Source organism: Zonotrichia albicollis, chromosome 31, assembly GCF_047830755.1.
Source record: "Zonotrichia albicollis isolate bZonAlb1 chromosome 31, bZonAlb1.hap1, whole genome shotgun sequence".
NCBI lineage: Eukaryota > Metazoa > Chordata > Aves > Passeriformes > Passerellidae > Zonotrichia > Zonotrichia albicollis.
Window position 1 is genome coordinate 6348459 of NC_133849.1, and position 15643 is coordinate 6364101.

The 15643-nt window shown below is 55.9% G+C and overlaps 1 protein-coding gene across 1 annotated transcript in view; it reads left to right on the top strand.

Annotated features, from left to right (window-relative positions):
- VARS1 (valyl-tRNA synthetase 1) overlaps window positions 1-15606 on the top strand; it is a 43336-nt gene extending 27730 nt beyond the window's left edge. Inside the window, 12 exon segments of the mRNA XM_074529759.1 lie at window positions 908-1012; window positions 1810-1878; window positions 2910-2988; window positions 4586-4713; window positions 6257-6409; window positions 8943-9030; window positions 10962-11128; window positions 11560-11671; window positions 13659-13774; window positions 13776-13835; window positions 14684-14833; window positions 15477-15606. Coding sequence (XP_074385860.1) covers window positions 908-1012; window positions 1810-1878; window positions 2910-2988; window positions 4586-4713; window positions 6257-6409; window positions 8943-9030; window positions 10962-11128; window positions 11560-11671; window positions 13659-13774; window positions 13776-13835; window positions 14684-14833; window positions 15477-15545 — 1296 coding nt within the window. The 3' untranslated portion in view covers window positions 15546-15606.
- The last annotated feature ends 37 nt before the right edge of the window (window positions 15607-15643 follow it).

Consider the following 15643-nt stretch of genomic DNA (forward strand, 5'->3'; position numbering starts at 1 on the left):
CTGTCCCAGGTGTGTCACTTTTCTGTCCCACCTGTCCCAGGTGTGTCACTGTCCCACCTGTCCCAGGTGTGTCACCTGCCCTGTCCCAGGTGTGTCTGTCTGTCCCAGGTGTGTCACTTTTCTGTCCCACCTGTCCCAGGTGTGTCACTGTCCTACCTGTCCCCAGGTGTGTCACCTGCCCTGTCCCAGGTGTGTCACTGTCTCAGGTGTGTCACCTGTCCCACCTGTCTGTCCCACCTGTCCCAGGTGTGTCCCTGACCCCTGTTGTGTTGTGTTACCTGTCCCAGGTGTGTCACCTGTCTGTCCCCACCTGTCACCTGTCCCAGGTGTGTCACTGTCCCGTCTGTCCCACCTGTCCAGGTGTACCTGCCCTGTCCCAGGTGTGTCACTGTCCTGTCTGTCCCACCTGTCCCAGGTGTGTCACCTGTCTGTCCCTACCTGTCCCCACCTGTCTGTCTCACCTGTCCCAGGTGTGTCACTGTCCCACCTGTCTGTCCCACCTGTCACAGGTGTGTCACTGTCTGTCCCAGGTGTGTCACTGTCCCACCTGTCCAGGTGTACCTGCCCTGTCCCACCTGTCCCCACCTGTCTGTCCCACCTGTCCAGGTGTACCTGCCCTGTCCCACCTGTCCCACCTGTCCAGGTGTACCTGCCCTGTCCCAGGTGTGTCACTGTCCCAGGTGTGTCACTGTCCCAGGTGTGTCACTGTCCCACCTGTGTCACCTGTCCAGGTGTACCTGCCCTGTCTCAGGTGTGTCACTGTCCCACCAGTCCCAGGTGTGTCACTGTCCCAGGTGTCCCACCTGTCTGTCTCACCTGTCCAGGTGTACCTGCCCTGTCCAGGTGTATCATTTTTCTGTCCCACCTGTCCAGGTGTGTCATTGTCCCACCTGTCCCACCTGTCCAGGTGTACCTGCACGCCATCGTGCGCGACGCCCACGGCCGCAAGATGAGCAAATCCCTGGGCAACGTCATCGACCCGCTGGACGTGATAACAGGGGTGTCACTGCAGGTGGGACCCCAAAATCACCCAAAATCACCCAAAAACACCCAAAAACACCACAAAAACACCACAAAAACACCAAAAAAACCCCCAAAAACCCACCCAAAATACCCCAAAATCACCCCAAATCCCTGGGCAACGTCATCGACCCGCTGGACGTGATAACAGGAGTGTCACTGCAGGTGGGACCCAAAAACGCCCAAAAATCACCCAAAAATACCCCTAAAACACCCAAAAATCACCCAAAAACACCACAAAAACACCTGAAATACCCCAAAAACACCAAAAAACCCCCCAAAAAACACCCAAAATACCCCAAAATCACCCCAAATCCCTGGGCAACGTCATCGACCCGCTGGACGTGATAACAGGGGTGTCACTGCAGGTGGGACCCAAAAACGCCCAAAAATCACCCAAAACCACCCAAAAACACCCAAAATATCCTAAAAAACACCCAAAATACCGCCCGAAAACCCCAAAATTCCCAAATCCCCCATAACCCCCCCAGAATCCCCCAAAAAACCTCCAAATAACCCCAAAAATCCCCCAAATACACCCAAAATCTGCAAAAAAAAAATCCCCCAAAAATCCCCAAAATCACCCCCAAAAACCTCAAAAAAACCCCAAAATCCCCAAAAATCACCCCCAACACCCCCTCAAAATCCGCCCCAAAAATTCCCCAAAAACTCCCAAATGCCCCCCAAAATCCCCCTCAAAATTGCCCGAATTTCGCGCCAATTCACCCAAAATGCCCAAAATCACCCCAAAATCACCAAAATCCCCCAAATTCACCCCAAAATCCGCAGGAGCTGCAGCAGCAGCTGGAGAGCAGCAACCTGGACCCGGCCGAGCTGGAGCGGGCGCGCGAGGGACAGGTGGGGATTTGGGGGCATTTCGGGGATTTTGGGGTTTTGGGGATTTGGGGGATTTTGGGGATTTGGGGGGGTTTTGGGAGTATTTTGGGGGTATTTTGGGGATGTTTTGGAGGGTATTTTGGGGATATTTTGGGTGTGTTTTGGGAGTATTTGGGGGGTATTTTGGGGGTGTTTTGGGGGTATTTTGGGGATTTTTGGGGATGTTTTTGGGGATGTTTTGGGGGGTGTTTTGGGGATTTTTTGGGGATATTTTAGGGATGTTTTGGGGGGATATTTTGGGGGTGTTTTGGGGATATTATAGGGGATATTTTGGGGGATGTTTTGGGCGTATTTTGGGGGTTATTTTGGGGATGTTTTTGGGGTTATTTTGGGGATGTTTTGGGGGGATATTTTGGGGGGTGTTTGGGGATATTACAGGGGATGTTTTTGGGGATATTTTGGGGGTGTTTTGGGGGTATTTTGGGTATGGTTTGGGAGTATTTGGGGGTATTTTGGGGGTATTTTGGCGATTTTTTGGGGGTGTTTTGGGGATTTTTTGGGGGTGTTTTGGGGGGGTGTTTGGGAATATTATAGGGGATGTTTTTGGGGGTATTTTGGGGATATTTTGGGGGTGTTTTGGGGGTATTTTTGGGGGTATTTTGGGTATGGTTTGGGAGTATTTGGGGGGTATTTTGGGGGGTGTTTTGAGATGTATTTTGGGGATATTTTGGGGGTATTTTGGCGATTTTTTGGGGGTATTTTTGGGGGTGTTTTGGGGATATTTTGGGGGGTGTTTGGGAATATTATAGGGGATGTTTTTGGGGATGTTTTGGGGGTGTTTTGGGGATATTTTGGGGATGTTTTGGGGGGAAATTTTGGGGATTTTTGGGGATGTTTTGGGGGGTGTTTGGTGATATTATAGGGGATATTTTGGTGGTATTTTGGGGATGTTTTGGGGGGTATTTTGGGGATATTTTGGGGGTGTTTTGGGGATATTTTAGGGATACTTTGGGGATGTTTTGGGGGGTCTTCATCCCCTGTGTCCCCCCCAGAAACGCGACTTCCCCGAGGGGATCCCCGAGTGCGGGACGGACGCGCTGCGCTTCGCCCTCTGCGCGTACACGGCCCAGGGTACCGAAACACCCAAAATCACCCCAAAATCACCCCAAAAACACCCCAAAATCACCCCAAATCACCTTAAAAACACCCCAAATCACCCAAAAATACCCCCAAACTGCCCCGAATCACCCCAAAAACAACCCAAAACTGCCCCGAATCACCCCAAAAACACCCTAAAAACACCCCAAACACCCCAAATCACCCCCAAAACTGCCCCAAATCACCCCAAAATCACCCCAAAAACAACCCATAACTGCCCCAAAACACCCCAAATCACCCCAAAAATACCCCAAAACCACCCCTGACCCCCGTATTGCCCCCCAGGCTGTGACATCAACCTGTACATGCTGCGTGTTCTGGGCTACCTGACCCTGTTTTACCCAATTTTCCCCATTTTTCCCCATTCTTGCTCCATTTTTTCCCCATTTCCCCCATTTTACCCATTTTGCCCATTTTTGCCTGTTTTTTCCCCATTTCCAGGCCATGACATCAACCTGGATGTACTGCCCGTTCTGGGCTATCTGACCGTGTTTTTCTCCATTTTTTCCCCATTTTTCCCCCATTTTTTCCCCATTTTTTCCCAATTTTTTCCCCATTTTTTCTTCATTTTTTCCCCATTTTTTCTCCATTTTTCCCCCATTTTTCCCCCATTTTTCCCCCATCTTTCCCCCATTTTTCCCCCATTTTTTTCCCATTTTTTCTCCATTTTTACCCGTTTTTTCCCCATTTTCAGGCCGTGACATCAATCTCGATGTGCTCCGTGTTCTCGGTTATCTGACCCTGTTTTATCCCATTTTTTCCCCATTTTTCCCCCATTTTTACCCCATTTTTTCCCCATTTTTCCCCATTTTTCCCCCATTTTTTCCCCATTTTTTCTCCATTTTTGCCCGTTTTTCCCCCATTTCAGGCCGTGACATCAATCTGGACGTGCTCCGCGTGCTCGGTTATCTGACCCTGTTTTATCCCATTTTTTCCCCATTTTTCCCCATTTTTACCCCATTTTTTCCCCATTTTTTCCCCATTTTTTCCCCATTTTTCCCCATTTACCCCATTACCCCACTTTGCCCGTTTTTACCCGTTTTTCCCCCATTTCCAGGCCGTGACATCAATCTCGATGTGCTCCGTGTGCTCGGTTATCTGACCCTGTTTTACCCCATTTTTTCCCCATTTTTTCCCCATTTTTTCCCCATTTTTCCCCATTTTTTCCCCATTTTTTCCCCATTTTCCCCCATTTTTCCCCCATTTCCCCACTTTGCCCATTTCTGCCCGTTTTTCCCCATTCCAGGCCGTGACATCAATCTCGATGTGCTCCGCGTGCTCGGTTATCTGACCCTGTTTTATCCCATTTTTTCCCCATTTTTTCCCCATTTTTTCCCCATTTTTTCTCCATTTTTTCCCCATTTTTTCTCCATTTTTTCCCCATTTTTCCCATTTTTGCCCGTTTTTACCCCATTCCAGGCCGTGACATCAACCTGGACGTGCTCCGCGTGCTCGGTTATCTGACCCTGTTTTACCCCATTTTTTCCCCATTTTTTCCCCATTTTTTCCCCATTTTTTCTCCATTTTTTCCCCACTTTGCCCATTTCTGCCCGTTTTTCCCCCATTCCAGGCCGTGACATCAATCTGGACGTGCTCCGTGTTCTCGGTTATCGCCATTTCTGTAACAAGGTCTGGAACGGGGCCCGCTTCGTGCTCAGGGCGCTGGGGGAGGGGTACCGGCCCCCCCCGGCCTCGCAGGTAACCCCGGGACCCCCCGAGACCCCCGGGAGACCCCAGACCCATTTGGGACCCCCTGAGACCCCCAGACCCACCTGGGACCCCCAGAGACCCCCGGGAGACCCCAAAACCCCCAGACCCACCTGGGACCCCCCTGAGACCCCCAGGGCACCCCCGGGACCCCCAGACCCACCTGGGACCCCCAGAACCCTCCCAGACCCACCTGGGACCCCCTGAGACCCCCAGACCCACCTGAGAGCCCCAAGACCCCCGGTTATGGGGCTGAGAGCCCCCCCCCCCCCCACAGCCCCATGGGGTTTGCTGAGCCCCCAATGCCCCCAATGTCCCCAATGACCCCCAATGACCCCGATGACCTGAATGACCCCAATGTCCCCACAGTGTCCCCAATGACCCCGATGACCCCGATGACCCCCAATGTCCCCAATGACCCCCAATGACCTGAATGACCCCAATGTCCCCACAGTGACCCCAATGACCCCAATGTCCCCAAAGACCCCGATGACCCCAATGTCCCTGAATGACCCCGATGACCTCGATGACCCCAATGTCCCCAATGACCCCGATGAATCCAATGTCCCCAATGTCCCCAAAGACCCCAGTGTCCCCCATGACCCCGACCCTTCTGATGTCCCCAATGTCCCCAATGACTGGAATGACCCCAATGTCCCCAATGTGTCCCCAATGTGTCCCCAATGTCCCCAATGTCCCCAATGTCCCCAATGTGTCCCCAATGTCGCCAATGTCCCCAATGTCCCCAATGTCCCCAGGCCCTGTCGCTGTCCCTGGCCGAGCGCTGGATCCGCAGCCGCCTCAGCCGGGCCCTGTGGGTCCCTGTGTCCCCAATGTGTCCCCAATGTGTCCCCAATGTCCCCAATGCCCCCAATGTCCCCAATGTCCCCACAGGCTCTCCGATGGTCCCTGGCCGAGCGCTGGGTGCGCAGCCACCTCAGCCGGGCCATGTGGGTCCCTGTGACCCCCAGTGTCCCCAATGTGTCCCCAATGTCCCCAGTGTCACTCTGATGTCCCCAGGCCCTGTCGCTGTCCCTGGCCGAGCGCTGGATCCGCAGCCGCCTCAGCCGGGCCGTTCGGGGCTGCAGTGACCCTGATGTGTCCCCATTGTCCCCATTGTCCCCACAGTGCCTGTCCCTGTCCCTGGCCGAGCACTGGGTGCGCAGCCGCCTCAGCCGGGCCCTGTGACCCCCAATCACCCCAATGTGTCCCCAATGTCCCCAATGTCCCCAGGCTCTCCGGTGGTCCCTGGCCGAGCGCTGGGTGCGCAGCCGCCTCAGCCGGGCCCTGTGGGTCCCTGTGATACCCCTGATCCCCCTGATGTCCCCAGTGTCACTCTCATGTCCCCAATGTGTCCCCAGGCCCTGTTCCTGTCCCTGGCCGAGCGCTGGGTGCGCAGCCGCCTCAGCCGGGCCGTTCGGGGCTGCAATGACCCTGATGTGTCCCCAATGTCCCCAATGTCCCCAATGTCCCTGATGTGTCCCCAGTGTCCCCACTGTCCCCAATGTCCCCAATGTCCCCAATGTCCCCACAGTGTCTCCAGCTGTCCCTGGCTGAGCGCTGGATCCGCAGCCGCCTCAGCCGGGCCGTTCGGGGCTGCGGCGCCGCCCTCGGGAGCTTCGACTTCCCCGCGGCCACCACGGCCGTGCACGGATTCTGGGTGTACGAGCTGTGTGACGTCTACCTGGTATGGCCTTGGGGACACTGGGGACATCGTGGGGACATTGGGGACACTGGGGACACTGTGGGGTTATGGGGTTATTGGGGTACAGAGCTCCATGGGGTCACCACGGCCGTGCACGGCTTCTGGGTGTACGAGCTGTGTGATGTGTACCTGGTATGGATGGGGTCATTGGGGGGACATTGGGGACATTGGGGACATCGTGGGGACACTGGGGACACTGGGGACATTGGGGACACTGGGGACACTGGGGACACCATGGAGACATTGGGGTTAATGGGGGTACAGGGGTTTGTGGGGCCACCACGGCCGTGCACGGATTCTGGGTGTACGAGCTGTGCGACGTCTACCTGGTATGGGGACATTGGGGACATTGTGGGGACATTGGGGACATTGTGGGGGACACGGGGGTTATTGGGGTACAGGGGTTTGTGGGGTCACCACGGCCGTGCACGGATTCTGGGTGTACGAGCTGTGCGACGTCTACCTGGTATGGATGGGGACACTGGGGACGTTGGGGACATTGGGGACATTGGGGACATTGGGGACACCGTGGGGACATTGGGGACATTGTGGGGACATTGGGGACACTGGGGTGTTTGTGGGGGTTATGGGGTTATTGGGGTACAGAGCTCCATGGGGCCACCACGGCCGTGCACGGATTCTGGGTGTACGAGCTGTGTGATGTGTACCTGGTACGGATGGGGACATTGGGGACACTGGGGACATTGGGGACATTGGGGACATTGAGGGGATTGGGGACACCGTGGGGGACACGGGGGTTATTGGGGTACAGGGGTTTGTGGGGTCACCACGGCCATGCATGAATTCTGGGTGTACGAGCTGTGTGATGTGTACCTGGTATGGATGGGGACACTGTGGGGACATTGGGGACATTGAGGGGGACACTGGGGACATTGGGGACATTGAGGGGATTGGGGACATTGGGGGGATTGGGGACATTGGGGGGATTGGGGACACCGTGGGGACATTGGGGACATTGGGGACATTGAGGGGATTGGGGACATTGGGGGGATTTGGGGGCATTGGGGACAATTCAGGGAATTGGGGACATTGGGGGGATTGGGGACACTGTGGGGACACCGTGGGGACATTGGGGACACTGTGGGGACATTGAGGGGATTGGGGACATTGGGGGGGTTTGGGGGCATTGGGGACAATTTAGGGAATTGGGGACATTGGGGGGATTGGGGACATTGGGGACATTGAGGGGACATTGTGGGGACATTGGGGACATTGAGGGCATTTCAGGGCATTGGTGACACTGGGGACACTGGGGACATTGGGGACACTGGGGACATTGGGTACATTGAGGGCAATTCAGGGAATTGGGGACATCGTGGGGACATTGGGGACATTGGGGGAACATTGGGGACACTGTGGGGACATTGGAGACATTGGGGACATTGGGGACATTGAGGGGATTGGGGACATTGGGGGGACATTGGGCACATTGGGGGACATTGTGGGGACATTGGGGACACTGTGGGGACACCGTGGGGACATTGGGGTGCCCATAGGGGTGCTGGGGTCCTGGGGCCGTGCACACATTCTGGGTGGATTTTGGGGTCCCTGTCTGGTTTCTGGGTTCCCCAGGTGTTTTTGGGGCCCTTTTTGGGTGCCCAGGGGTTTATTTGGGGTTCCTGGGGTGGTTTTGGGGGTTCCTGGGGTGTTTTTTTGGGGTTCCCTGGGGATTATTTTGGGTCCGTGGATATTTTGGGGTTTTATGGGGTTTTTTTGGTGTTTTTGGGGTTTTTGGGGTGTTTTTTTGGGGTTTTATGGGGTTTTTTTGGGGTTTTGGGGGTTTTCGGGGTGGTTTTTTGGTGTTTTTGGTGTTTTGAGGTGGTTTTTGGGGTTTTGGGGGTGTTTTCTTGGTGTTTTCGGGGTGGTTTTTTGGGGTTTTATGGGTGGTTTTTTGGGGTTTTGGGGGTTTTCAGGGTGGTTTTTGGGGTTTTCGGGGTATTTTCAGGGTGGTTTTTTTGGGGGTTTTTGGGGTTTTTTGGGGTTTTGGGGGTTTTCAGGGTGGTTTTTGGGGTTTTGGGGGTGTTTTCTTGGTGTTTTCGGGGTGGTTTTTTGGGGTTTTATGGGTGGTTTTTTGGGGTTTTGGGGGTTTTCAGGGTGGTTTTTGGGGTTTTCGTGGTGTTTTCAGGGTGGTTTTTTTGGGGGTTTTTGGGGTGTTTTTTTGGGGTTTTATGGGTGGTTTTTTGGGGTTTTTGGGGTTTTTGGGGTGTTTTCTTGGTGTTTTCGGGGTGGTTTTTTGGGGTTTTATGGGTGGTTTTTTGGGGTTTTGGGGTTTTTCAGGGTGGTTTTTGGGGGTTTTCGGGGTGGTTTTTTGGTGTTTTTGGGGTTTTGAGGTGGTTTTTGGTGTTTTCGGGGTGTTTTCTTGGTGTTTTCAGGGTGGTTTTTGGGGGTTTTTGGGGTTTTCGGGGTGGTTTTTGGGGGTTTTCAGGGTGGTTTTTGGGGGTTTTTTGGGGTGATTTTAGAGGTTTTTTGTTGTTTTTAACCCTTTCCCCCCCAGGAATGCGTGAAGCCGGTGCTGGCCCGAGCCAGCCGGGAGGGGGAGGGGCCCGACGGGGACGAGGAGGAGGAGGAGGAGGAAGAGCAAGGTGAGGGGGGAGGGGCGGGGGGTCCTGGGGGAGTTTAGGGGGGTCCCGGAGGTTTTTTGGGGGGTTTTGGGGGGATTTTTTTGGGTTTTTTTGAGGGATTTTGGGGTTTTTTGGGGCACTGATTACGATGATGATGATGATGATGATGATGATGATGATGATGATGATGATGATGAAGGTGACCCGGAGGCCGTCAGGGCCACCCTGCTGACCGTCCTGGACGGGGGGCCGGTGTTTTGGGTGGTTTTTGTGGAGTTTTGGGTGGTTTTTTGGGTATTTTTTGGGCGGTTTTTTTGAGGGATTTTGGGGTTTTTTGGGTATTTTTTGGGGTTTTTTTGGGGGGATTTTGGGGTTTTTTGGGTTCCCGATGATGCTGATGATGATGGTGACGATGATGATGATGATGAAGGTGACCTGGAGGCCGTCAGGGCCACCCTGCTGACCGTCCTGGACGGGGGGCTGGTGTTTTGGGTTGTTTTTGTGGAGTTTTGGGTGGTTTCTGGGTGATTTCTCGGGATTTTTTTGGGTTTTTTTTGAGGGATTTTGGGGTTTTTTGGGGCGCTGATTACAATGACGATGATGATGATGATGATGATGATGATGAAGGTGACCCCGAGGCCGTCAGGGCCACCCTGCTGACCTGCCTGGACGGAGGGCTGGTGTTTTGGGTGGTTTTTGGGTATTTTTTGGGTATTTTTTTGGGGGATTTTGGGGTTTTTTGGGTTCCCGATGATGCTGATGATGATGGTGACGATGATGATGGTCCCCAGGTGACCTGGAGGCCGTCAGGGCCACCCTGCTGACCGTCCTGGACGGGGGGCCGGTGTTTTGGGTGGTTTTTTGGGGATTTTTTTGGGGTTTTTTTTGGGGATTTTGGGGTTTTTTGGGGCGCTGATTACAATGATGATGATGATGATGATGACGATGATGATGATGATGAAGGTGACCTGGAGGCCGTCAGGGCCACCCTGCTGACCTGCCTGGACGGTGTTTTGGGTGGTTTTTGTGAGTTTTTGGGTGGTTTCTGGGTGGTTTTTTGGGGATTTTTTTGGGTATTTTTTTTGGGTTTTTTTGAGGGATTTTGGGGTTTTTTGGGGCGCTGATTACAATGATGATGATGATGATGATGATGATGATGATGATGATGATGGTGCCCAGGTGACCCGAAGGCCGTCAGGGCCACCCTGCTGACCTGCCTGGACGGGGGGCCGGTGTTTTGGATGTTTTTTTGGGGATTTTTTTGGGGTTTTTTTTGGGGATTTTGGGTTTTTTTTGGGTTCCCGATGATGCTGATGACGATGGTGACGATGATGATGATGATGATGATGATGATGAAGGTGACCTGGAGGCCGTCAGGGCCACCCTGCTGACCGTCCTGGACGGGGGGCTGGTGTTTTGGGTGGTTTTTGTGGAGTTTTGAGTCATTTTTTGGGTATTTTTTTGGGGTTTTTTTGAGGGATTTTGGGGTTTTTTGGGGCGCTGATTACAATGACGATGATGATGATGATGAAGGTGACCCGGAGGCCATCAGGGCCACCCTGCTCACCTGCCTGGACGGTGTTTTGGGTGGTTTTTGTGGAGTTTTGGGTGGTTTTTTGGGTATTTTGGGTTGTTTTTATGGAGTTTTGGGTGGTTTTTTGGGTATTTTTTTGGGGTTTTTTTGAGGGATTTTGGGGTTTTTTGGGGCGCTGATTACAATGACGATGATGATGATGATGATGAAGGTGACCCGGAGGCCGTCAGGGCCACCCTGCTGACCTGTCTGGACGGGGGGGCCGGTGTTTTGGGTGGTTTTTGTGGAGTTTTGGGTTGTTTTTGTGGTATTTTGGGTGGTTTTTTGGGTATTTTTTTGGGGTTTTTTGAGGGATTTTGGGGTTTTTTGGGTTCCCGATGATGCTGATGACGATGGTGATGATGATGATGGTGCCCAGGTGACCTGGAGGCCGTCAGGGCCACCCTGCTGACCGTCCTGGACGGGGGGCTTCGCCTCCTGGCCCCCTTCATGCCCTTCCTGGCCGAGGAGCTTTGGCAGCGCCTGCCCCGGGACCCCCCCGCGCCCCCCAGCGTCAGCCTGGCCCCCTACCCCGAGCCCGAGGAGGTGGGGAGGGGGCTGGGGGGTCCTGGGAGGGGCCTGGGGGGGATTTGGGGGGTCCTGGGGGGAATTTGGGGGGTCCTGGGAGGGTCCTAGAGGGGATTTGGGGGGGATTTGGGGGGTCCTGGGGGGGATTTGGGGGATCCTGGGGGGGTTTCAGGGGGTGTTTATGGGGTTCAGGGGGGTCCTGGGGGGCATTTTGGGGGGTCCCGGGGCTGTTTGGGGGGTCCCAGGGGATCCCTGGGGGGGTTTTGGGGGTCCTGGGGCTGTTTGGGGGTCCCGGGGCTGTTTGGGGGGGGTCCCTGGGGGTCCCTGGGGGTGTTTTGGGGGGTCCCAGGGCTGTTTTCGGGGTCCCGGGGGTCCCTGGGAGGATCTGGGGCTGTTTTGGGGGGTCCCGGGGCTGTTTTGGGGGTCCCTGACCCCCCGCTGCCCCCCAGTTCCCCTGGCTGGACGAGGAGGCCGAGGCCGCCATGGAGTTCGTGCTGAGCATCGTGAGGGCGCTGAGGAGCCTGCGGGCGGCGCACGGGCTGACCAGGCAGAGACCCCCGTGTGAGTCTGGGGGCTTCGGGGGGCTTTGGGGGGCTTTAATGGGGGTTTGGGGGGCTTTAATGAGGGTTTAATGGGGGTTAAATTGGGGTTAATGGGGGTTAATGGGGGTTTATTGGGGGTCTGGGGGCTCACGGGCTGACACGACAGAGACCCCCGTGTGAGTCTGGGGGCTTCGGGGGGTCCTGAGGGTGTTAATGGGGGTTAATGGGGGTTTATTGGGGGTCTGTGGGCTCCTGAGCATCGCGAGGGCGCTGAGGAGCCTGCGGGCGGCACACGGGCTGACCAGGCAGAGACCCCCGTGTGAGTCTGGGGGCTTCGGGGGGCTTTGGGGGGCTTCGGGGGGCTTTAATGGGGGTTTAATGGGGTTAAATTGGGGTTTAATGGGGGTTTATTGGGGGTCTGGGGGCTCCTGAGCATCGCGAGGGCGCTGAGGAGCCTGAGGGCAGCACACGGGCTGACCAGGCAGAGACCCCCGTGTGAGTCTGGGGGCTTCGGGGGGATTTGGGGGCTTTAATGGGGGTTAATGGGGGTTTAATTGGGGTTTAATGGGGTTAATTGGGGTTTAATGGGGTTAAATTGGGGTTTAATTGGGGTTAATGGGGGTTTATTGGGGGTCTGGGGGCTCACGGGCTGACCAGGCAGAGACCCCCGTGTGAGTCTGGGGGCTTCGGGGGGCTTTGGGGGGCTTTGGGGGGCTTTAATGGGGGTTTAATTGGGGTTTAATGGGGGTTTATTGGGGGTCTGGGGGCTCCTGAGGAGCCTGCGGGCAGCACACGGGCTGACCAGGCAGAGACCCCCGTGTGAGTCTGGGGGCTTCGGGGGGTCCTGAGGGTGTTAATGGGGGTTAATGGGGGTTTATTGGGGGTCTGGGGGCTGCTGAGCATCGTGAGGGCGCTGAGGAGCCTGCGGGCGGCTCACGGGCTGACGCGGCAGAGACCCCCGTGTGAGTCTGGGGGCTTCGGGGGGCTCAAATGGGGGTTTGGGGCCTTAAACCAGGGATTTTGGGGTGTTAAATTTGGGTTAATGGGGGTTTAATGGGGGTTTATTGGGGGTCTGGGGGCTCCTGAGGAGCCTGACCCGGCAGAGACCCCCGTGTGAGATGGGGAGGGGTCCTGAGAACCTGGGGAGGGGTCCTGGGGGGCTTTGGGGGCTCTCAGGGGGTCTGTGGTCATTCCCAGGGGCTCTCAGGGGGTCTCTAATCCCCATTTTTGCTCCCAAGGTTTCCTGCAGACCCCAGACCCATCCTGGGGGTCTCTGGGGGTCTCTGTGTGTGTCTGGGGGTCTCTAACCCCTCCATCTCCCCCCCCCCAGGTTTCCTGCAGACCCCGACCCATCCTGGGGGTCTCTGGGGGTCTCTAACCCCTCTCTCTCCCCCTCCCCAGGTTTCCTGCAGACCCCAGACCCATCCTGGGGGTCTCTCTGTGTGTTTTTGGGGTCTCTAACCCCTCTCTCTCCCCCTCCCCAGGTTTCCTGCAGACCCCAGACCCATCCTGGGGGTCTCTCTGTGTGTCTGGGGGTCTGTAACCCCTCCTTTTCCCCCCCAGGTTTCCTGCAGACCCCAGACCCATCCTGGGGGTCCCTGGGGGTCTCTCTGTGTGTGTTTTTGGGGGTCTCTGGGGGTCTCTAACCCCTCTCTTTGCCCCCCCCCAGGTTTCCTGCAGACCCCAGACCCAGCCTGGGGGTCTCTCTGTGTGTTTTTGGGGTCTCTAACCCCTCTCTCTCCCCCTCCCCAGGTTTCCTGCAGACCCCAGACCCGGCCTGGGGGTCTCTCTGTGTGTGTCTGGGGGTCTCTGGGGGTCTCTAACCCCTCTATCTCCCCTCCCCCAGGTTTCCTGCAGACCCCAGACCCAGCCTGGGGGTCTCTAACCCCTCTATCTCCCCCAGGTTTCCTGCAGACCCCAGACCCAGCCTGGGGGTCTCTCTGTGTGTTTTTGGGGGTCTCTGTGTGTTTTTGGGGGTCTCTAACCCCTCTCTCTCCCCTCCCCAGGTTTCCTGCAGACCCCAGACCCAGCCTGGGGGTCCCGGGCCCGGCGGCACCGGGGGCTCCTGCGCGCCCTGGGGGGGGTGGGCTCGGTGCAGCTGCTGGGGGGGGGGTCGGGAGCCCCCCCAGGGCTGCGCTGTGGCCGTGGCGTCGGAGCGGTGCACGGTGCACCTGCTGCTGCAGGTGAGACACGCCCACTGGGTGACGTCATCGGGGTGACGTCATCGGGGCGGGGTCTGCTTGGGGTCCCTGTGTGCAGTTTTGGGTCATGGTGTCAGAGCGGTGCACGGTGCACCTGCTGCTGCAGGTGAGACACGCCCACCCGGGTGACGTCATCAGGGTGATGTCATCGGGGTGACATCATCGGGGCGGGGTCAGTCTGGGGTCCCTTTGGGGTCTCAGTGTCGGAGCGGTGCACGGTGCACCTGCTGCTGCAGGTGAGACACGCCCACACCTGAGTGACGTCATCAATGACAGAGTGACATCATTGGGGCAGGGTCAGTTTGGGGGGTTTTGGGCCATGGTGTCAGAGCGGTGCACGGTGGGGTTACACCAAACCCTGACCCCATTTTTGGGGTTATTTTTCCCATTTTTGGGCCCTTTTTCCCCGTTTTTTCGGGTTTTTTCCCAATTTCTTGGTATTTTCCCCCAATCCAGGGCATCGTGGACCCCCCCTCGGAGCTGGCCCGGCTCGGTGGGGTTACACCAAACCCTGACCCCATTTCTGGGTTTATTTTCCCCATTTTTGGGGTTGTTTTCCCCATTTTTGGGCCGTTTTTCCCCGTTTTTTTCGGGTTTTTTTCCCAATTCTTCGGTTTTTTTCCCCCAATCCAGGGCATCGTGGACCCCCCCTTGGAGCTGTCAAAGCTCAGTGGGGTTACACCAAACCCTGACCCCATTTCTGGGGTTATTTTCCCCATTTTTGGGGTTATTTTCCCCATTTTTGGGCCGTTTTTTCCCCATTTTTGGGCCATTTTTCCCCGTTTTTTCGGGTTTTTTTCCCAATTTCTCGGTGTTTTCCCCCAATCCAGGGCATCGTGGACCCCCCCTCGGAGCTGGCCCGGCTCGGGGGGCGCCGCCAGGAGCTCGGCCGGGCCCTGGAGCGGCTCCGGGAGCGCCGGGAGGGCCCCGGGTACGCCCAGAAGGTTCCGGAACACGTGCGGGAGAGCGACGAGGCCAAGGTGGGACAAGAGAGGGATTTTGGGGTTTTTGGGGATTTTTGGGGGTTTTTTTTCAGGGGTTTTTTGGGAATTTTTGGGTTTTTTTAGGGTTTTTTTTGGGGATTTTTTGGGTTTTTTTGGGGATTTTTTAGGCGTTTTTGGGGGATTTTTAAAGAATTTTTAGGGGTTTTTTTGGGTATTTTTTTAGGGGTTTTTGGGGGGGATTTTGGGGGATTTTTTAGGGGTTTTTGGGGATTTTTTAGGGAGGATTTGGAGATTTTTTAGGGGTTTTTGGGGGGTTTTTGGGGTTTTTTAGGAGGGAGATTTTGGTGGGGGTCTCAGAGGGGGTTTTGGGGGAGGTTTTAGGGGATTTTGTGGGAATTTTAGGGGGTTTTGGGGGTCTCAGGGGGGATTTTGAGGAGGATTTTTGGGGGGGATTTTTTGGGGGGTTTGGGGGCTGGAGGAGGGGCTCACGGGGGGATTTGGGAGGATTTTTTGGGAATTTTAGGGCATTTTGAGTGGTCCTGGGTGAATTTGGGGTGTCCTGGTGGGATTTGTGGTTCCTGGGGGGATTTTGGGGGAATTTTTGGGGATTTTTGGGGGTTCCTGGGGGTTTTTGGGGGGTCTTGGTGGGGGTCCCACCCTGACCCCCCCCCCCCCCCAGCTGTCGCAGCTGGAGTCGGAGCTGCGGAACGTTCTGGAAGCCGAGGAGCTCATGAGGAAAATGCTGTGACCCCGCCCCCTGCCCCTCCCCCCGGGGACCCCTCCCCAAATAAAGCCGAGCTTGGCCCCGCCCCCCGCCTCGATCTCATTTGGGGACCCCGAGGGGGC